Here is a 22,719-nt window from a genome sequence, read left to right on the forward strand (position 1 = left end):
GAGGTGAATAATTATCAACCCAAGAAAGGAAACGTGTTAGGACTATAGTAAACTACCCCTTTACTCATCTCCACAACATAGGGGCATGCTCTGTAATAACATTTCAATGAAGCATTGTCAGTTCAATACATGAAAATAGGCGCTCAAGTGATTTCTGACAGCATAAACATCATCAGCTTTGTATTGTGTAGATCTAACAAATACTTTCATTAAACTGGTCACAGATGGCTCGAAATTCGGCCGGCTCAGCATGGATGCAAACATTTCGATCAACCTCTTTCTTTTTCCAATGGGATTGTTGGAAAACGTTTCTTGATCAGCCAGTTCCTTCCATTTGACTGCGCTGCCGATCAGTGTATTCTGACAGCGGGGAGGATTCCTCCATCCACCTCATTTGCGTGGATGGGGGAATATCTTTTTTTTTTTTTTTATATAAGCCTACTGGCTGATTAAAAAGACAATCTAGCACAGTGACTGGTTAGCACTTCTGGCTAGCAGCACTAGGGTTGTTGGTTCGAATCCCAACCATGGTGCTACCTGCACAGAGTTTGTATGCTCTCCCTGTGTCTGCATGGGTTTCTTCCAGGTACTCCCACACTCCAAAGACCTGCTGGTAGGTTAATTGCCTCTTGTCAAAATTGGCCTGAATATAGGCATGTATGAATGTGAGTTAGGGACATTAGATTGTAAGCTCCTAGAGGACAAGGACTGATGTAAAATGTATATGTGTAAAGCGCTGCATAAATTGATAGCGTTTTAAAAGTACTTACAATACATAAATAAAATAAACCCATGGCAGGCTTTAGTGTGTTTAAGGCCTCATGCACACTGGATGTTTTTGGACATTTTTACAGCTGCTGTTTTTGGCTTCAGATGTTTTTTTCTACAGTCAATAACCTCTCCAGCATGTTATCCTATGTGTCCATGCACACATAGTCTGTTAACCGTTTTTGGCTGGGACATTTTTTGGCTGTAAAAAAAACCCAAAACTAGTGGGTTCTGAGAGTTTTTCAGCTGTAAAAACGCTCTAATGTCAAAAAACGCCAATACATGCACAAAAATGTGACCCACCAACATTTTTTAACGCTTTTGATCCATTATAAAAAAAAAAGCTAAAAAACGCTATTGCAAAAACGTTGAAAAACTCACTGCAAAGCTACTGGCGTTTTTATAATATTATTATAACTTCCAGTGTGCATGAGGCCTTACAGACCAATAGAGAACAAACAAGTTTATGGTTAGGATTTACATACATATGAAGGTTTATTTAGATGTCTTACTGTTACGAAATGGCCTTTAACAGATTGTTTGTTACATACTGCAGATACATATATAATATGTATTCCATATTCATAATAAAATGTGCACTCTTGCATTTTATGTCTTCAGTTGACTGATTCGTGTATATAGAGGAGTTGTACACCTAAGAAATTACATGCAGGTCATGATCATTTGGAAATTAGAATCTGCTTTTAAATTGAATCAGCAAATTCTAACTCTGGTTTTACTCAATTCTAAGAAGAATATGCTCCATACTATGGCAAAGTGATCTACATGCTAACTCAGAATTAGCAGTTCTCCAAGATGAGAACTCATAAAAGCATTATTAGAAATTCAGATAAATTCCGAGACTGTACTACTGATCACAGTGTATAGCTTAAAGCAAGATACAAATAATTATCAGTCTGATTCAATATAAGCTGCCCTATTATATTCACTTCATGACACTTTCTAACAGTATGCATAAATGATTGAAATAATTCCACAGAGCATAACCTGGTTTATGTCATAATGGTGAAGCCACTGGGGGATTGATTTTGGTAATAAATCGAGAGATATCTGGGGGCAGAGGAAATAGGATAGGCCATATTCTGATCTTAATGCTAGAAAGTTACAACATTAACTTGGTTGGTAAGATAATAACCTAACCCCACCTCTCTACTTAATGGGATTTGCAAAGATAAACTGTATGACTTATCAAAGGTTATATTTCCATTATGCGTCCACTAGATCACACGAATGAGGACCATAAACTTGGGCAATATTCTATAAATATCAACTATTCTCAACCTGCTTTATTTAATGAAACGATCAAATGGATCAAAAACAACCTCAATACAATTTCAATCAAGACTGTGAAATTATCATAACAGGTGTTTGATATTGTTTTCATTGCAGGAGACAGTGGCAGGATTGTGGGCAGTATGTATGTCACTTAGGTTTCTCGCATACATATGGTGAGGGGCTCCAGGGTTTATGGTTAAGCTGGAGAGAAGCCTTATTGTTTTCCCACTCTCTCCCCCATTATACATGTGCATTCATTGGTGATTAGGGCTCTCACACACTCTCTCTCTGCTGTGTGAAAAGGCTGAGTGCTGACAAAACACTGAAAATGGTTTAAGAGCTGCATTTAGTTTATTTGTACTCTGCTACAGGTTATAGGTTTCACCCCTCTCTCCCGGATACAGGAGCAGGCTCTTTGCGGTTCTGGGCCGCTGAACATCCAACACATTGATCCTCCACAAAAAGGGAAGAGGACCACTCAAGATAAAAGCCAATGAGTTTATTCGAACAAAAATTTCACTCCACCAAAGGGCTTAATCATAAATACTAAGCTAATCGTATAGAAGCTCCTCTGGAGGAGTGACTGGCATCAGAGTGGTTATTGCAACAGGTGGACTTGGACTTTGTGAGTGCATCCTTTTTGTTCAAATAAATTCACATTGGCCTTTAGGCCCCTTTCACACCGATGGACTGATCAGGTACACCTGTCAGTTTTTTTTAGGCGGACCCAAACAGACCATCCATAGCTCTCTATAGAGCGTTGGATCCACTCACACCCGCCGACATTGGATCTGGTCCACTAAAAACAGACAAATGGGTATCTGTTCCCCATCTGTCCAGCGGATCGGATGATAATCGAATGAAACCGAACAAGCAGCCCATTTTCATCTGCCTGGCCCATAGAGAAGAGCAGGCTGTGTCCGCTCTGTATAGCGGACACAGGCCTGTCATCTGCCTGCTCAGCGGACAGATTCCTCGCTGAGCAGGCAGATCCGCTTGACGGAGTCCGCCCCGTCTGCAAGGGGCCTTATGGTGAGCTGCTCTCTTCCCCTTTTGTGGAGGATCAATATGTCAGATATAAGGGCTACCTGTTTCCTTAGGGAAAAAAAAATGTATGTGAGTATGAGTGTATTATATATATATATATATATATATATATATATACACACACACACACACACACACACACACACACACACACACACTGTATATTAGACTAGAGCAGGGGTCTCAAACTGTGACCCTCCAGCTGTTACAAAACTACAAGTCCCACGAGGCATTACAAAGCTGACAGTTACAAGCATGACTCCCACAGGCAGAGGCATGATGGGACTTGTAGTTTCACAACAGCTGGAGGGCCGCCAGTTTGAGACCCCTGGATTAGAGTGTTTTACCAACAGTGATCCAGGTATAACTCGCAGTGCCGTTTAGCTCCCCGCCGGTTGCAGTGAAGGGAGCAGGCGCCTATGCACCATTCAGGGGTGTAGAAGCAACATCAGGGAAAGGAAGGAACACTGCTCACCGACTCAGTGCATGAATACTGTGAATACGTGAATAATTGTGGCCTCAGCAAGTGCCGCTCCAGCCATGCCACTTTAAACCACACACCGGAGCTTGGTCACAGAGGTTGGGAAAACAGAGCCATGCATAGGTTTATATGAGCATCATCGGCCATTAATGGAATCAGTGCAGGTATGTGTGATGCACATTGATGAAGACTGTAAAATGGTGGCGTACTGTCCTACATGATGTTTTTATACAACATATACTTATTATTACTATGTTTTTTACAATAATTTTCCAAAAAACATTTTTCACATCACATTTTTCCCTTTTCACATTTAATTTTCTTACTCATTTTATTCACTTCCTTCACTTCATTCTTATGTTCACTTTTTCATCACATTAACTTTTTTTGGGAATCCGTTTATTTGCTTCCCTTTTTTTTCCACTTCCACATCCCCATTTTATAGTCCACATCAATATGCATCACACACACCTCCAGTGATGCTAGTATAAACCTATGCTTGGCTCTGCTTTCCCCAACCTCTGTGACCAAGACCCTGGATGCAGGGTGAAACATGTCAGACATGTTTCGCCCCGCATACCTAGTCTTGGTTACAGAGGTTGGGGAAAGCAGAGCCATGCATAGGTTTATACTAGCATCAGTGGAGGTGTGTGTGATGCATATTGATGTGGACTATAAAATGGGGATGTGGAAGCGGCACTGGCTGAGGCCACACTCATTCACATATTCATGCACTGGTTTGGTGAGCAGTGTTCCTTCCTTTCTCTGATGAGTGTTGTACCAAGTTAGTCATAATTCTAAACAGAATTTGGAGTGATACTCATTTTTGGCTAATTTAAAGCTCAACTGAAGTCTTATACCTTTTGTCTCTGTATAGTCATGTACCCAAAAAACACCCCCCCGCCCCAAAACCCCTGCACGCACCCCAGGGGTTATGATCCGTGACATATTTTGGCTAGGAAATGCCTTACAAATGCAGTACCCTGTACAGGCAGAGTATGACCAACACCCTTAAAGAGTAACGTTACTTTTGTTGAGAAACCCCCCCCCCCCCCGGGTGATCTACGTACATTGCAAGGATTTTGTGGCAGATTCCTACTTTTTGTTATTCTGAAGAAATCCCTGTTTGTTCCTCTGTGCCTCTTGGCTGGTTGAGTCTAATGGGAGAGGTTTCATAATTATCAATCAGCTGTGCACCTGCAGGTCTCTGATGAGGAAAGTTGCAGGGCCTGTATCCCTTTAGATGTGTTACTATTGGAAGTATCTCAACAAAAATGACATTTTTGTTGCAGGGGATGCCCGAAATCTGACTTGTATTTTAGTGCAGAGTTCTGGGAAAATCGGTGAGCCAATCACACAAGCAGAACATGATGTTTCTGGGGGTGTTCTGTACACATTCTGTGTACAAAACACCTCCAGGTAGCCATATTGCAATGCATTTTCAAAAAATTACAGCAGCTGCAGACTGGAATGGAAAGGTAATTTTTAATGACATTCAATTATAATATGACTCATGTCGCAATTGTATACTCTATATCAGCCCTCAAATTTTCCACTTGCCCACTCACATTTTGCGAGTGGAAAATGATTGCTGGCGAGTGTGGGGCTGCAGCATCGCTGGCAGGTGGGGTTGATTGGGAGCTGTTCTCTCTGCGATCGCCGAGAGGAAGAGAGGGGTAGGGGGAGGCCGAATCATCAGAGAGCAGGGATTTCCCACTGTAATAACTTTTATTTGAATTGTTGGGTGTTCCCGGAACTCACCATGACATAGTCCCGCCTCAGTCGATCACTGACTCCATCCATTTGGAAAAGGAAGGAGCCATTAAATTACATATATACCGGCTCCTTCCTCCGCTCTCCATCCTGACAGATCTGGGACAGGGGAGGGCGGAGGAGCACAGAGGGGGACCAGAGGAGCAAAAGGAGGAGCGCATGGGAGGAGAAGACGGGGCACCAGAGGAGTAAAGGGAAGAGCGCACGGAGGACACGGGGGGGGGGTACCGGAGGAGCACACAGAGGAGGACATGGGGGGGGAACCGGAGGAGCACAGGTCGGAGGATACGGGGGGAACCGGAGGACATGAAGGGGGGCTGGACTGAAGCACACGGAGAACACAGAGGAGCACATGGAGGTGGACCGTCAGTCGGAGATGATCGGTGCGGCAGTGAAGGGGGTTACAATCACCAATCTCCCTGTGTAGATTTCAATAAAGCAGCTGAAAGCCGGGGGGGGGGGGGGGAGCGGCTGCAGATGCTTTATTGAAATCTTTACAGGGAGATTGGCAATTGTAACCCCCCTCCCCCGATCATTCCCTGACTGCCCAGGTATCGGGTCAAGCATCGGAGCATTTGCACGAGTACAAGTATTCGTGCAAATGCTCGGTACCGACACTAGTATCGGTGCAACCCTAGTTACAGGGATGTGACAAACCATTTAACATTGATAGGTGTTCTTACAATGATCAGCTTTTATTTATTAACCTTTATCTTAAAAGGAAAAAAAACGGTTTGCTATAACCGCTTATAAAGTGTTAGCTGGAGTTTGGCTTCAACTTGTTATTTAAATTTGCTAGTACATATAACACTACTCTTCCCCCCAGAATAAAAGTGTTGCTGTCCAAATGTGCCCCCTGTGTACCTTCATCCAGAGTGGGGGTAATCAAATACAGGAAGTGCATTACTGGCAAGATCACCAGAGGGGGGAAAGCCTAAAAAAGAAACCGAATGCAGCCACCACATCTAAATGATTGGTAACCTGCAATATATTACATTTTTAGTTTTGGGTTTAATACAACTTTAAAGAGAAATCTGGCGGTTCGGGCAGTTTCTACCAAAATTTTCCCCATCAGAAGAGTCACACGTCCAAAGTTTTAGTCTAATTCAGCATTTGCCACAAAACTGTAAGACGTTTGTTTACCATCAAATTGATTCTAGCCATTGATAAGACAAGTGGTGCTGTTATGGTTCATAAACTCCGAATTGCAAAGCTGTTTTATCGTATTTGCTTTCCAAACGTAAAAGTTTGCCAGAAACTCCAGCCGCAATAAACATAATTAACATGATAAAGTGAGATCTAGAGCACAGTCATGTATAACAAGAGCATATGTGATGTGAAATTTAAAACAGGGTGACGGAGAGTGCTACATACCAGTGTGAGAAGAAAGAGGCGAGTGGGGTCGAGGAAGGGCTGGAGACTGACTGTTCCCAATTAAACTCTTCCTATTGCTGGTCCTACAACTGAAAAGCAGAAACGCGTGTTACAATAGATTTGATTTTAAACACTAAATCACATATAATTTCAGGTAAAAAAAAAAAAAAAAAAAAAAAAAAAAGGATAATATTTGACTAGGGTTTTTTATTTGTTTCTTAAATTTAACAATCCTCAAAGTACCCAAATTATCTATTACATTTAAACTCCAAAGACAGCCAACAATAGAATGAAAAACAATAGAAATAAAAACTATTTATAATGCTAGAGATGCACCGAAATTTCGGCAGCCAAAAAGGTGCAGAAAATGGCGCCAAAAACTCACGTGATTTTGCCGTGATTTTTACTACAATTTTACTATGCATATGGTATGTTTTTCATAGGTCATGTGACTCAAAAACCGCATCAAAAGCGTAACACGGGATGCATTCTTGCTGCGTTTTCAATGGGGAGGTGCGGTTTTACCTGGGCAAAAATGCAGCAAGCAAGACTTAACACAACGGAAGCGCAACAGATCAGTCTGAAGACATACATAGAATTTAAGGGGATAAATTTTTCTTGAGTTTTTCTTGCACTAAAGGTGCCGATAATGGCCGACAATAAATTCGTATTCATTTAAATTCATGATATAAATTCAAAAAGTCGAATACAATACAATTATATATATATATATATATATATTTTTTTTTTTTAAACTTTCGGTTTCGGCCAAGTGCATCCGGAATTTTTGGCTTCAGCACCAAAATATTCATTCGGGGCACCTCTACATAATATGAAAACAATGTTTTCCTTTGCAGAAGTGTATCTAATTCAGATCACATAAGCAGATGAATCTGCATAAAGATCAGCTATAAAAATGAAAGCACAATTACCAGTAATTTCTTAGTAAATAAATGCTGTGAGTTACTGAAGCAGTGCTTACCCAAAAGTAGATTTTGATATTACTTTCCGTTATTAAAATGGCTGCTCTTCCATAATTTTGAGATTTAGGGCTGGTACACATTTGGATCGCATAGGAAAATGTGCCACAATCTCTGCTAGCAATGCAGAAAAATGAGTGCATGCATTACTTTTTAAAAACAAGCCGCACCAAATCACATGGTACTGCGGTACCAAGCAATTTGGAGCCAGCAAATGCACTGCGTTTGCGATCTGTATTTGGGATGACGATAAAGAGGAGTTCCGCCCCCACCAAAAAAATAAATAAAAGTCAACAGCTGCAAATATTATAGGTGCTGACTTTTACTATTAAGGTACTTGCCTGTCCAGGCATCCAGCGGGATACTCAGCCGAGTCAACTCTTGAATCAGCTCTTGGAAGCTGCTGCCGCCATCTTGCCTGAGGGAAACCAGCAGTGAAGCCTTGGTTTCCTGCTGTGAATGCGCAAATCGGGCTGCGCTTTCTCAATGGGACAGCTGTGGGGGGCGGGGCCAAAGTTCCGGCTTACTTCACCATGGCGAACTGAGCCGGAAGTGGGAGAGAATACCTGTCAAAGCCAGGTACCTGCCCCCCCCCCCCCAAAAAAAAAGTGGCAAAAGAGGTGGGGGAGGAGGCAGATAAGCAGAGCTTTCCTTTTTAGGGTGGAACTCCGCTTTAACATTATATTGGCACCCAAAGCAGACTGCAAGTTCCATGTGTGTTCCCCGCACCACGTTCTGGTGTGACCCTTAAAGTGTTACTAAACCTAAAAACGTTTACCTTAATGGATTGTTTGCATCAAGGTTAAAAAAATTCAGTGTCCCTGTGCCATCCTTCCCCTGTGTGAAGGGGAGAAGAAGATAGAAGAGATCAGCGCTGTGCAGCCAGCGGCTGGCTATGGTAGTCCCTCAAAAGAAGGAGGAGCCAAGATCGCCACTGGGGACCCCAGAAGAGGAGGATTGGGGCCACTCTGTGCAATAACACTGCACAGAGCAGGCACATATAACATGTTATTTTAATAAAAAAAATCTGACATTAATAACACTTTGATGACACAGCCTCATTCAATCCCTTTTTTCTTGAGATATCTACCAGAGAGCAAGTGCATTGTTTTGGGCAACTCAGTGACTTGCATTTTGAAAAGGAACAGTAAGGCCAGCCATAGACAGAGCGATTTTCTTTCCTGCAACTACGGGTTGCAGGAAACAAAATCACTTGTTTCCCCCATCAACACTGACCGAATCCCATAATCCCTCCCACGGAGGAGCCATTATGTTCTCCCCGTGGCAGAACACAGTGACAGCTGTTAGCAATAATCGCATGTAAAATCTGACAGGCTGGTTGTATCCAAGTTGACAATCGATCAACTTGGGTACATTCAGCCTGCCCATACATGGTTTGAATCTCAGACGGTTCCTGTTGAACCAGCCAAAATTCAAACCATCTATGGCCTGTTTAAGGCACAACCATCATGTCATGTAGCACTAAAAGCAGAAAACTGAACCTGCTATGTAATGAGCAAATGTACACAGAAATAATGTTTTAATATAAAAAAAAATTTAAAAAATATAACACTTATTGGTAACAATATTATATCAAGCTGATCTATTTAAACTGAATAAAATTTTTGAAAACACTATATATTTCCTTTAAAATGTGTAAGTTACAAAGCTGTAGCTCTCACACCTCTGTTCTGAACTAAAGTTTATTGTATCAGCTGGAATTCTCCTATCCCGCAGCTGTTGGCTTCCAGACTGGACTGAACGACTCCTGATTTTCACATGAATTTTCCACCTCTGCATGATTTGAATATGAAGATGCAGTTCACTGGTTTATAAAATAATTTGGGCAGGAAAATAGCCGACCTTCAGCTAAGACCGCAGAGACAACTGCTGCTATAGTCAACTAGCCTAGTAATTAGGTTGGCTTCATGCTATGGAAGAGAAGCAAATGCTTCAGATCAGCCTCGTCCTGCCAGCTCTACCCGCCCAGGACACATGCTATGTATACTTGCATGTTTAAACAGCGGAACCTTCTTCCACATTAGTGTCAAACCGGCAATATCTAACCAGCATTACAGGGCCATGTAAATTTCCATAGGCCGCATTATAACTTGAATTTTTCACGGTATGAATATTTCATGGGCTAAGCAAATTCCCTTGTATTTATCCACTTATACCGCCGAGAAGATGTGATGATACAATAATTATAGATTTCATTGTCACGTCTGTGTATAGATGGCACAGACAATTTATACCAAACATATCACATTAATAAAGATAATTATCAGTTCTTGTGCACTGCAGTATCCAGATGTGGGTAGAATCAAATGACACAACAAATCGCAAAGACAAAACAAAAATAATATCCAATTGTAGCAACGAAAGAAAAGATTCATTCTTGAAAATATACATTCAGCACAGGCAGTGTTGAATATTGCATAAAAAAAACTCCAAACAAAAACACGAAATTCAGTAATAAATGTGTAGACTGTACGAATTTATATAAAAAAAAATCCTTTATTTATTGCTATATGAATGGTTGTTTACTATTTCTCAGGGTATTTATAGCTCCTTACTTCCTTTATTTTTTTCCTAGCTGGAAATGGTACAACATAAAAAAAAAAAATCAAAAATCAAATAGTTAACACTGAACTTTAGACAAACCGCTAAATAAACAGTTTAAACCTCAGGAGCCAGCCTGTTACGATCAGCGTGGTACCCCATGATTCCTGACATGTGTCATGTAACAAATAACCAAATGTCATGCTTCCTGTAAGAACCATAGTTGATACTCGTCATAACCAATGTATGTTGTTTTCTGTTTAATGTTTTAAATTCAATAAACAGATTTTTCAAAAATAAACAGTTTAAAGAAAAATGTGAGTTTTTTTTTTTTTAATACAAGAAAGATTTGTAATTGAATCGATCCATTTTTGTGACTCGTACACCTCTGCCAGACAGCATAACTAGGAAGGTGGCACAACTTCCTCAGTTTAAAGTGACCCTGTTGCCAAAACAACAGTGCCCATAAATGATGTAAAAGTGAAAAAAAAGAGTAAATAATTAACTCTCCCATAAAGAGACATTCATGGCTGAATATAGTAGAAAACACCTGTAGTAATTCCCTGAGGTGGTGAGCGGTCGGTGCACTGGCTTGTAGTGTCCTCCTAGCACTCAAGCACACATATAGATAAAGGAAAGCCAGCAGCTTAATCTTCTGCAATGAATAAATGAATCCAAGTGTAGTTCAAAATACTACAGGGCTTACGCGTTTCGGCATGTAGCTTTAGTCATAGCCATTGTGGCTAAGGCTACGCGCCAAAACGCATAAACCCTGTATTTTGTACCATATCAGAAATAATAAGTGTATTAATTGCAGAAGATCGAGCTTCCGGCTTTCCTTTATCTACATTCATGGCTGAATTCCCTGCAAGACTGACACTTCTGGAAGGGTCGATCTCTTGGTCCCCCCCACTGGACTCAGTGGCTCCTTCCAACAGCAACCACATCACTATAATGTCCAGCAATGACAGAGGTAAGTGGAAGGAACCACTCAGTGCTATAGGGGACTAAGAGAATGGAACTCTTGGACCTGACAATTTGTGAAGAAGAAATCGCTTGTCAGTTTCATTGGATCAGGGCCTGTTTACACCTGCGGTCCATGTCCCTGTGTGACTCAGTACAGTGCGATTTTCAGCCCATTCATTTGAACAGGCTGAAATTGTACTGGATTGCACTAGAAGTATTGCATGCTCTTCTTTTCAAAAATGCACTGCACCAAATCGCATAGTACTTTGGTACCATGGGATGTCGGGTTTGGGATGTTGTTAGGATTATATCGATACCTGCAGCAGATCATACACCCAGTGCATTTGCACACGGTGCAGGAAACGCACACAGATCATAGGTTTCCTGCACTGCTTTCTGCCGCAAACAAACCCTCAGGGCAGCACAGCTACAGTATTCACATTCTTCTTAGCAAGTCAGACTTTGTGCACCGTACGCCAACAGAGGGAATTAAGGAAAACAGTGATGTCACCTCCCCACCCCCGATTGATTCCTACTGATGCTTCTCCATCTCTAAAAGAGTGCTGCTGTATGATAGCGATGGAGACACATTCAGGTACCTACTCAAGTTATGTGTAAAAATATACTGTTTTTAAAGGAATACACAACTGCATTACATTGCGTTTCCTACATCTGCCTGTGGTTCGGCTTTAAAATGTATTTTGCAGCCACATTGGGATTGCACCTACTTTATATTTGTTACATGTTCTCATTCACAAAGCATAATTTATAAAACATTTTTAAAAAATGCTGGTTACCTTTTTAAGTGCATTTTACCTGCTTAAAAATCCTTACATGCGCTGCCTGCTTTGTAATGTTTAGTAAACATATGTAACTATGTCTGCACTGTGTTCACAGTTCTTCATTATTAGCTATAAACTAGAATTGAACACTGTCCCTACTAAAAAAGGGGTAAAGATTTAGAAACTGCCCTCCCGCATTATATGTTAACGAAGGATAGCGTGGGGACAAAGTTATTTGTGGCTGTCTAGAAACGATTAGAATCAGCCATGACACCTTCTCCTTAGGGCCCTTTCACACGGGCAGACTTCGGCAGCAGATCCGCCTGCTCAGCAGGGAATTTGTCCGCTGATGCCTGCTGAGCAGGTGGACACGAACACTGCCCGCTTTCCTGTATGGCCGGTCGGATGTACATGCACCGCCTGTCCATTTACATCCAACTGTCATCCGATCCGCCAGACGAATGGGGAATGGATCCCCTATCCATCTGCTTTTAGTGGATCGGATGTCGATGGGTGTCAACGGACACATGTCCGTTGACACCCGCTGCTCTATAGGGAGCAATGGGTGGTCTGATCGGGTCCACCTGAAAAACTGACAGGCGAACCCGGTCGGTTTGCTAAATATTGTTAATATACAGCGCTGTCACCTCATATGCAAAATTTCCAACAAATAATTCAAACCCTTAAGAAATTATGCATACATCTTATTATGTCCAAACAAAGTGCTCAAAATTCTATAATACAGTGCTCTTGTGAAAAACCAATCCACACTGCTCTTGCCAAAATAGTTCATAAGTGCTGTGTGAAATTACATGCTATCTTCTCTGTGCTTCATGTAAAGCTCCATAATCATGATCTTACCACTCGGGCTGGGGGAGATGTGTAGCGGCCGGGCTATTTCTAGATGTTTATGTGCGTTATAACATGCTGGTAGCAAGTCTGCTTGTACAACAGGAGAGGATGCCCAAAGATCACCACTGCTGCCCAGGCGGTCAATGGTCTCCAAGCAAACAGAAGTAGGAAGCCAGAGTTCCGTGGAATGGGGGCTTGGCTGCGCGTTTCAAGGCGTGTACCTCTTCCTCAAGCCTCAGACAATTTTTACTAACTATATGGCGGTTGCCAACTTACTGTTTTTATAATAAATGTACTATACTTACTACACTCGGAGCACGCCCTCTTATTATTTTCATTTGTACTCCTAGAGATTCTTCAGTCTCCCAGAGGTGCTGCTGCACAAAGTGTTTGGAGATCAACACCCTACAGTTTCCCTTTAGGCTCTGTTCACATCTAGGCATTGCTACTTTACAGGCATTTTTAGGGCATTTTTTACTGCATTTTTTCTGACGTTTTGAAGTTCAAAAGGTCACCAATGTAAAAGAATTAAAATGCCTGTAATCCGGCAAAAAAGAAGCTCATGTACTTTGAGTGACGGGCGTATTGCTTTAGGCGACAGAATGCTCAGATTTGAATAGGAGCCATTAACATGAATGGGATTTGTCTTGTTGGGCGTCCAAAAAAACGACCAAAAATGCCTAGATGTGAACAAAGCCTTAGGATTTAACATTTTTAATGATGAACTCTATACACAGAAGCTATATATGGACAGTGGCTCATTGTATACTTGTGCGCCATAACTGCTACCTAGTACTCTTTTCAGCACACAGTGGTGTCAACTGACACCATAAGGAACATAGATTTTAGCCTTTTCTTGAGCTGGGCAATGACAATGGCAAAGACATGCTGTGGTACTTCCTTTTCTTACTACAAGACTGACACAGCTCAGGTCCTGATAAGGAGGGCAGACATACACCTACCGGACACTTTATTAGGTACACTTTGCTAGTACTTTGAACCCCCTTTTGCCTTCAGAATTGCCTTAAATTCTTCATGGCATAGATTCAACAAGGTGTTGGAAACATTCCTTGGAGATTTTGGTCCATATTGACATGATAATGTCACACAGTTGCTGCAGATTTGTCGGTTGCACATCCATGATGTGAATCTCCAGTTTTACCACATCCCAAAGGTGCTTTTAAGGCAATGAGTATATTTGTCTTGAATTATCCGGCCCCAGTGACTCACTGGCTGAGCACTGGTCTCCACACTCCCTGGTCATGTTGAGAGGACAATATACAGCAGATTTTTTTCAACTATTATCTTTCCAAGGTGTACTCATTGCCTTAAAAGGTATTGATTTGCACGACAGTAAAGCCTGTTTGTATAAAATGAACATAGTATTATGTTATATACACCATATACTGTATATTTTTCTAATGCAATTTTCTATTATAGAAGGTACATTTTTTGAATGGCTATGCACCCCTATAGAAAAGCAATTTTGAAACGCGTTGGGTGTTGATCACCCCTTTCAGTTTTGGTGATCCCAATTTGAGTACATTGCATGTGTAAACTTTATTGAATTAATTTTAAATTGTATTATAATCATTTTTTATACGGTGTATTGAAGACTTTGTAAACTTTTTATTCTGCAGAAATGATTCAGAGCTGTTAAAGTCCCATTATGATGGTTTTCTCTTCCACACAATATCCTTGAAATGTATACAGTTTACTGATAACAAAACAAAAGAACAGAAGGTTTACCAACTCAAACTGTCCACACATACCTCGACTGCCATACCAACGGAGAGATAGGGAAGCATGGAAAATATAAGGTAAAGAACATAAAGTGCAGCAAACCTGTGCACCTTGCTCTCTGAAGTTTTATAAATAGGCCCCATATTGCTGAATATCCCCTTTAAACACTGTTTATGTAACACATTAGTGTGTATTTATGTACAGATATTTCAGAAAAGCTGGAGTTATTTGTTTATCCTGCATGCCATAGACAACATAATCGCTGGTGCCACTTGCAAGACTGATGATGCCTGTAAATCTCACATGAAGCCCAGAGCAGCTTGCTGACATTAGTTATACCCAGCAGAATTGGTCATGAAATGACTGTCAGCAAACCATATGGGCTCATATTCAAGAAAAGATTAAAAGCTATTGAAATTTATTTTTATAGTTTGACTACAAAGCTTCTTAAATGCATCCATTATCAAAAATGTATGACTGAGAAAAATGAGCCTGCTTAACTGAGGGTGGCTTTTAACTACAAACATGTTTTTACTTTATATCACGATATTTAGAGAGGGAGCTTTGCTGTGTATTAGCACATGCGAGTGTTGCATAAGGGCAGCCCATTCATTTGAGGGAAAAAAAAAAATGCGGAGCACCACAATGCACGGTAGTGCATTATTGTGTGTTGTGGTGCGTTGCAACCTATGGGCATTGGGAAAGGTGCCTTGGCACTGCAGCGCACCAACACGCACAATGGCTTTTTGGGAAAACACACACATTAATGCAACACAACAGGCCTTGAAAGACTACGTATAACCAAAATCCTTTTTTGTTTAGTTTTGGATAGTGTAATTAATGAATAAAACTTCCACCAATTTATTTTTTGCTGTTGGTGTCCTGCTGGGGAGATTTTTCTTTTTTCCTGTCCAGGAGATTCATCAGAAAGTAATAGGAAATCTTTACAAAATAAAAGGAAATTTCTCGCTTAATTGTCACCAGAACGTGTTATAAAATTTACATTCACCTTCTGTTCTGAGGACAACTTGAAAATTTTGAATTTCCCATTACTCTCATTCATTCTAAATTTGGGAGTTTCCTTCACTTTCAGTTCTGGTGACAGTGGTCACCAAGACAAAAATAATAACTCTCTCTAAAGCTGGTCAAAGACTTAGACGAACCAATTCCTCTATCCGCACAAATGAGGTGGATGGAGAATTCCTCCCTTGTCGGGATATGGTATTCTGACAGCTGGACCCACAGACTGGTTGCAGCCGCTGATTGATTCAAATTTTTTAACATGTCCCTTCGAAGAAGTCAATCAATTGACTTCCATCGAGGGGGCACAGGCACACACAAATTCAGATGGTCCCTGTTGAACTGGTCATATTTTGATCAGTTTATGGCCAACTTAACAGGAACATAGACCTCAATGCAAATCTGAAAAGGGGTTCTGATCCTTGACTGCTCTACTGAAAACTTAAAAAAAAATGTGGCTGACATTTTGGCCTTAGACATAAACAATGCCATCAATGTCTTTTAACGTTTTATTAAAATAATATTTATGCCAATTATTTTTTTTTTTTTTTAATGGTTATAACCTGAAATATTTTCCATTTTGGCAATTCCATTTTTGGAACTCTGCTGTGGAGAGATCGGTCACCGAGGATCAAGCTGGAGCAATTGCAATGCCCCAAAATATAGGGGAGGAGTTGAATATCCTAGCCCGTGGTTATACTACAGCCCAGCTGCAACATATGATTAGTGGTATGCATAGCTTCCTAGTCACGCCTCACTCCCCTAAGCGCTGGTTCACACAGGGGCAACACGACTTACAGCGCGACTTAGCAAGGCGACTTCAGCGCGACTTCAGCGCGACTTGGGGCGACTTACAAGGCGACTTCAAGTCGCCTCCAAGACAGGCGACTTTCCAGTGGCCAATCAAACTACAATCCGCTCTGGGGGAGGGAGGGGTTTGCTTGAAAAAAACATCTTCTCTTCCTGTGAAGTCGCTTCACTATAGACCACGATCCGACTTGTAGGCGACTTCCATTGAAATCAATGGGTACAAGTCGCCTACAAGTCGCCTTGAAGTAGTACAGGGACCTTTTCTGAAGTCGGAGCGACTTCAGTAGCGTACATATAGACAGCTCTCATTCACTTACATGGACTTTCAGATGTCAAGCGACTTGGGGCGACTTGAGGTCTGACAAGTCGGATCCCAAGTCGCGGTAGTGTGAACCGGCACTAAGGATTCCACATTATCCATGGTCCTGCATTTGACAGAATGCCAAGACTTCCTTGGCAGTTTGAAATCCTTCCACTTCTGTAATTCTAACAAATTTAACTTAACCTATATCTTAATGCATAAAATTTGGACCAAGGCCAAACAATTGCAGCAGGTGAAGATTTTCACTAGTTACAGCCCCTTATAGCGTAATGTTGCTTACCCAGAATTAACCAAAATTCAGTATGCTTCAAAATGGCAGATATGTAGAATTACTCACCTGGCCCCATATTTTTAAGGACATCAATTTGTTCTCATTCTTTGAACTAAATTCCAGATATAACCTTCCCACCTATATATCTATTTTATTATTTGCAACTTAAACATGCAGTGAACGCACAGGGACCCTCTTGGGACTTGCATCTATCTCTGACCCCCATCTGCAACTTTATGCAAAATACCCCAACTAACAATTTTATCTCCCACTGCTTAGCTCCTCTTATCCTATCTGGAGGATTACCCGTGCAAAGCAATGGTGAGTCAAGAGGGTGATGTAGGTCGAATAAAAAAGGACCAAGGGAAAAGCCTCTTAAAAATCTATTCAATTGAGTTCCACAAATGACAAAGACTTTCCTAACTGTATATGGTTGTCCATGCTCACTATACTCCCCTTAAAGTGGAAGTAAACCCCCCTATCGTTTTCAGCCAAGGAAGCTGCCATCTTGGCCTTTGTTTGATCTTCAACTGCCATGATGCTGCACATGTGATCAGTTATGACATCAGCCATTGGATGGGTTGACAGTGTGTTTGAGAGCACAACCAATGTGACAGTTACATTCCTGGCATGTCGGGAATGTGACAGTTATATGAAACTGTTAAATTGATGGGTTTACTTCCACTTTAAATTACATAAAATAGGCCTAGGAGATGCTTCTATGTAGTAAGTGTCGCAGAGATCATGGTGACCTTATTTACATGCTGCGCTAAGCTTTAGAGATACTGGACCAGGGTAACAAACAAATATAGTTTTCCAAACTAAAGTTAAACTGATTCCCAAACAATGTCTAGTGGGACTTTTACAGTAGACGAATGCGCGCTAATATACTAATGCTGCCATTTCTAGAACCCTGTTCTAGAAGCTTATACTGTAATATTGGAAGTCTGAGCAGCCACCAACCCATCAGGAATAGATTCACTACATGGGAAACACTCTGTCTTGAGCGTACTATTTTCCAGCATAGAGGATGCCCAGCTAAATTTTAAAAATTATGGGAGAACCGGTTGGCCACACTGGTCTGTCACCTATTAGTCTTGTATTAAGCAGAATTCTATGATACACCTAGGATCTACTGTGCTATGCAACTGCAGTCAATGCTCATTTGCATTGGATATATGGGTTGGTATTGTGATGCTTTGTACTCCCCTGTAATGTGTCTATTCTGCATGTTACAGATATAGCTATTCTGGGCGTTTCTTGTTCAGTGTGATAACTATCGTTTTACTAAAGGTGTACACTTGCTCTGGAAACCTTTAATAACCTTTACCTGATTAAAAAAAAAACGTATGTCATCACGAAAAACCTTGGTTGTACGCATGCAACAACTGGGAAATCAGAACCTTTGTTTTTGCTTTATTGCTCGCAAGAATAAGATCCTTCTTAACACAAAATAATATTGTGATATGGTAATGCATACACATTAATTTTAATTCATTTTTATTTCTCCCATGTGTTCATCAATAATTGGAGACATGAGGACCCCATATATAGTGTTTTATCCTCTCAGAAATGACCATTGTTTTCCAGCAATGACAAAGAAGGTACACTGTCAGTGCCTAGCAGATTTCCTATTATAAATACTAGCTGTTAGAGAAAAACTACAACTATCTATTTATTTCACCATCTCTCTCACACTTTCATATCAAATCATTGAGCAGGTTTCACTATTACAGAGAAAAGGCACAGATCTTGGTGCTCAGATTGTCTCAGCAGAGATTTACCCACAGGTTACAAGGTCTCCTCAATATTAATTTATAGCAGTCTCTCTGTACAGCCTCAAAGCTATGAATGACATATTAAAAACAAAAACAACAAAGCTGCCAGCTATAATAAGGCGAGAAAGTATTGCGCTAATTACTGCTGGGGCACTAAATGAATCTAATTTTTCCATGCTCAGACAAAAACGCTCACCACCTGAAGACATTTGTCACTGCTGTTTGTTTCCAAACATCACATTTACCCAAAAGCAGCAGTCAATAAAAAAGTGAATAATTACTGTCTGCGAGTCAATCGGTAGCAGACAAGTCTGCTCCCAGATATGGCTGGGTCGGACAAAGCCAATAATGACTTTAAATTGAAAAGACAGAAAATCAGCGAGTAAGGTCATTACATAAATCCCAGGCAAGGAATTAGCAGCAGTGACATCATCTATGATCTCAGATGGGTCATCATACCAGTCTTCTGAAAATGTCTTGCAGCTTCTTAAAGAGGACCAGAAGAGAAGATTGACTTTCCTATACGGAACATCTAGAAATGTCAATTATGCCTAAACTGTACCTTTTGTTTCAAATTCCTCCCAAATAGCTGAATATCTGCACAGTGAGATCATCTAAAGCACTAATCTCACCAGATTAGGAGTAAGATTTGGTGATGTCACTACTGTCCTGTTAACTGTTCTCCTTACTGGAGAGAAAGCTGTACTTTGAGGGCCTGCAGTGCAATCCTCTCCCTGCTTCTGAGCCATTCATTCTGTGGATATGAGCTTTCTTCTGCTGGTTCTTGAGCAGACCTTCCGCTAATTTATCAAACCACCAGTCATCAGAGGGGGGTCAGCTCTGAAATGAAAAAGCAATGCCCTGCTTCTCTACCCAAATGGCCACCTCCACACAGAGACATAATATACACATGGCATGGCTAACCAGTTATGGGGAAAAGATCAGCTGCAGGGAGTATACGGGCAATACTGGTGACCAGTCCTTTGCCCTCTGTTTGCCTTTTTTGGGGTGAACCTTCAATAATACAGGCACTCTTTAAGGACAGTGTAATGTTTTCATGTAGCAATGCCAAATGCACATCTTATATTAATATGCAGAATTTCACCTTTGAAATGTTGTTTACATTATATTTCTAAATCATTATTACTAATTAGTGTTACTAAACCTAGGACCATGCATTCACTATATTTGGTCTTCCACAGAACATGGAAATGCAATTATTTTAGTAAATATAAACTGCTAAATAACTTTTCTTATCAGCAGTATATAGCAGTCTTGCGACTTCTATCAGTGTCTGGCCAAACACTGGTTAAAGTGGATGTAAACCCTCTCCTATACCCAGTGAAGTGAATAGCCTTAGATGATACACAGAGATTAAACAAATCTCCCTACATAAGTTTTACTGGTATATCCGCTGTCTTCAACTTGCTATATTCTTTAGAAAGTGCACATTGTGTTAGAGATTTTCTCTTCCTGTTCAGTACTGGGAGTGGATTCTTGGCATACAGCCAAGACAGCTGATTGGAGGGAAGGCACCCCCCCCCCACACATAGGCAAAGGAAGGAAGGAAGGAATGTGCAGAGCTGTGCTGTGACAAGACAAGCTCTCTGCTAATTTATAGCAACCTCCCACGACACACATTTAAGGCTGGTTTTATCTCGGTTGTCGAAGATCTTGTCAGAAGTTATTATGCTGATAACAGAAGAAGAACGGAGCAGCAGAAACACACAGGACTTAGTGCTTTGGAAAGAGTTAAGAAAATACCAGAGATAGATGTGCCTAGGTCAATTTCATGAATCAGGTTTACATCCACTTTAAAGTTTGTAGGAGGAGTTTTCATTTTCCTCTGACTGTTCTATGAAGCTGCATGACTCCTGACCCTCTGTCTGGACAGTGCTGATTGGCCCTGTGTTGATCACATGCACCCTCCCGAAAAGAAAGAAGAAGAAAAAAAAACTGAGCATGTGCAGAGTGCCCCCAAGGCTCTGTACTATCAGACAAAGGATCAAACAGCCTTTTTACACAATGGACAGGATTAACCCCTTAGGTTCCATAGTGAGTATAACAAGCATGCCTTACTGCATATACAGGCTGATTTTACTGCTGTGGGTTTAGAAACACTTAAGCAATTATGTAAAAAAAACCACCAACAATCTTAAAATTGAGAATGTGTACAAAGCAAACACTTTGGCTGGCACGCATTTCGTTTCGATTCTTGGAGCTTAATCGTGGGGAACATGATTTCCCATGATTAAGCTCCAAGGGGTGGAGCAAAATGTTGTGGGGGCATGGCCTGGCTAGAGTCTTGGCTGAGGCTGCCATTCATCTCACTTCATGGCACAGATAACAGCGATGATATTTGTTGTGTTTTCTAATTGTTGGCTTAATGTACAGTACGTTCTAAATAGACATTGTACCATTGTAAGATCAAGTTTACTGCTCAATATCAAATTTACCTCTATTGTCCATGAACTTCCAAACAAATAATTTGAAAAGAAAAAAAACAGTAAAAAAGACTATACAGCCCTGTTAAGAAATGCCAAAATATTGGTACATTGAAAAACATGCATTTTTTTCTAATATAAGGTTTCTAATGTGTGTCACTTATTATTATTGGTACTTATTTAGCGCTGACAATTTTACATAGCGCTTTTCTTCTATCTATTGTACATTCACATCCCTGCCCTCAAAGAGCTTACAATCTAAGGTCCCTAACTCACGTTCATACATACACCTACTAGGGCCAATTTAGACAAGAGCCAATAAACCTATCAGCTTGTTTTTGGTGTGTGGGAAAAAAACGGAGTACCCGGAGGAAACCCACACAGGCACAAGGAGAACATGGCTTATGAGTAAGCACTTGTCATAAGTGTGAAATGCGTCAGCTGATCTCTGTACGCTCCTGCTGTAGTGTCTTGTGCATTCCATGTTCCAGTTTTTATCAATAAAGGCACTTGTATCTTGTCCGGTGTGCGGCCATCCAGATTACTTCGTCTACTTTTACCTGTGCAGGGCTTTGATGTCAGTGGACCTAAGACAGCCAGACTGCAGGGGAGAAGAGGCTGCAGGGACCCATCTAGCAGCACAGAGGATCAGGTAAGTAAACTTTTTTATTATCCCCCTAGGCATAAACAAGCAGTTAACCCTTACAGTGCAGGTGCAGTCCCACTGCAAGTGAGGACTTTTTCATTTTCCTGGAGTTTACATTTGACAAAGATGCTTAACCTTGTATCGGGTGGATCCGGTTTTCATTTTTACAATCTTTCCAGAGCCTGGACCGGCTCTGCGACATCAGCCGACATCGGGCTTCAGCCTGTCCGCGGTTCTTTAACCATGTGATCGGCTGTGTCCAATCACAGCCGGTCACATGTAAACACGGAGATGCCGGTAATCAGCTCTCCTCGCCTCACACTGACAGAGTGTGAGGAGAGGAGAGCCGATCAGCGGTATCTCCTCACAGGGGGACATCTAGGGATGTAATCAGGGCACTGATCATCAGTGCCCCAATTACAATAAACAAATAAATTGTAACAATACAGTGCCCACCAGCGGCAGCAATCAGTGCCCACCACTGCCCACAAGTGCCACAAATCAGTGCCCATTAGCCATGCCAGTCAGTGCTGGCAATCAGTGCTGCCCATCAATGCCCATCACTGTTGCCCATCAGTGCCACCCATCAATGCCCATCAGTGCCCATCTGTACCGCCTATCCATGCCGCCTATCCGTGCCCACCAGTGCCGCCTATCAGTGCCACCGAACAGTGCCCAGTGCCACCTAACAGTGCCCATCAGTGCCACCTAACAGTGCCCATCAGTGCCACCTAACAGTGCCACCTATCAGTGTGGCATATTAGTGCCTACTCATCAGTGCCACCTCATCAGTGCCCATAAGTG

General features: G+C 41.4%; 1 protein-coding gene across 8 annotated transcripts in view; it reads right to left on the reverse strand.

The window, feature by feature from the left end:
* MAST4 (microtubule associated serine/threonine kinase family member 4) overlaps positions 1-22,719 on the reverse strand; it is an 865,092-nt gene that overhangs the window by 152,056 nt on the left and 690,317 nt on the right. For all 8 annotated transcript variants that reach the window (XM_073623363.1, XM_073623355.1, XM_073623371.1 and 5 more), the window contains one exon: positions 6,740-6,828. In XM_073623363.1, coding sequence (XP_073479464.1) covers positions 6,740-6,828 — 89 coding nt within the window. The remainder of the gene's footprint in view (positions 1-6,739; positions 6,829-22,719) is intronic.

Source organism: Aquarana catesbeiana, linkage group LG01, assembly GCF_042186555.1.
Source record: "Aquarana catesbeiana isolate 2022-GZ linkage group LG01, ASM4218655v1, whole genome shotgun sequence".
NCBI lineage: Eukaryota > Metazoa > Chordata > Amphibia > Anura > Ranidae > Aquarana > Aquarana catesbeiana.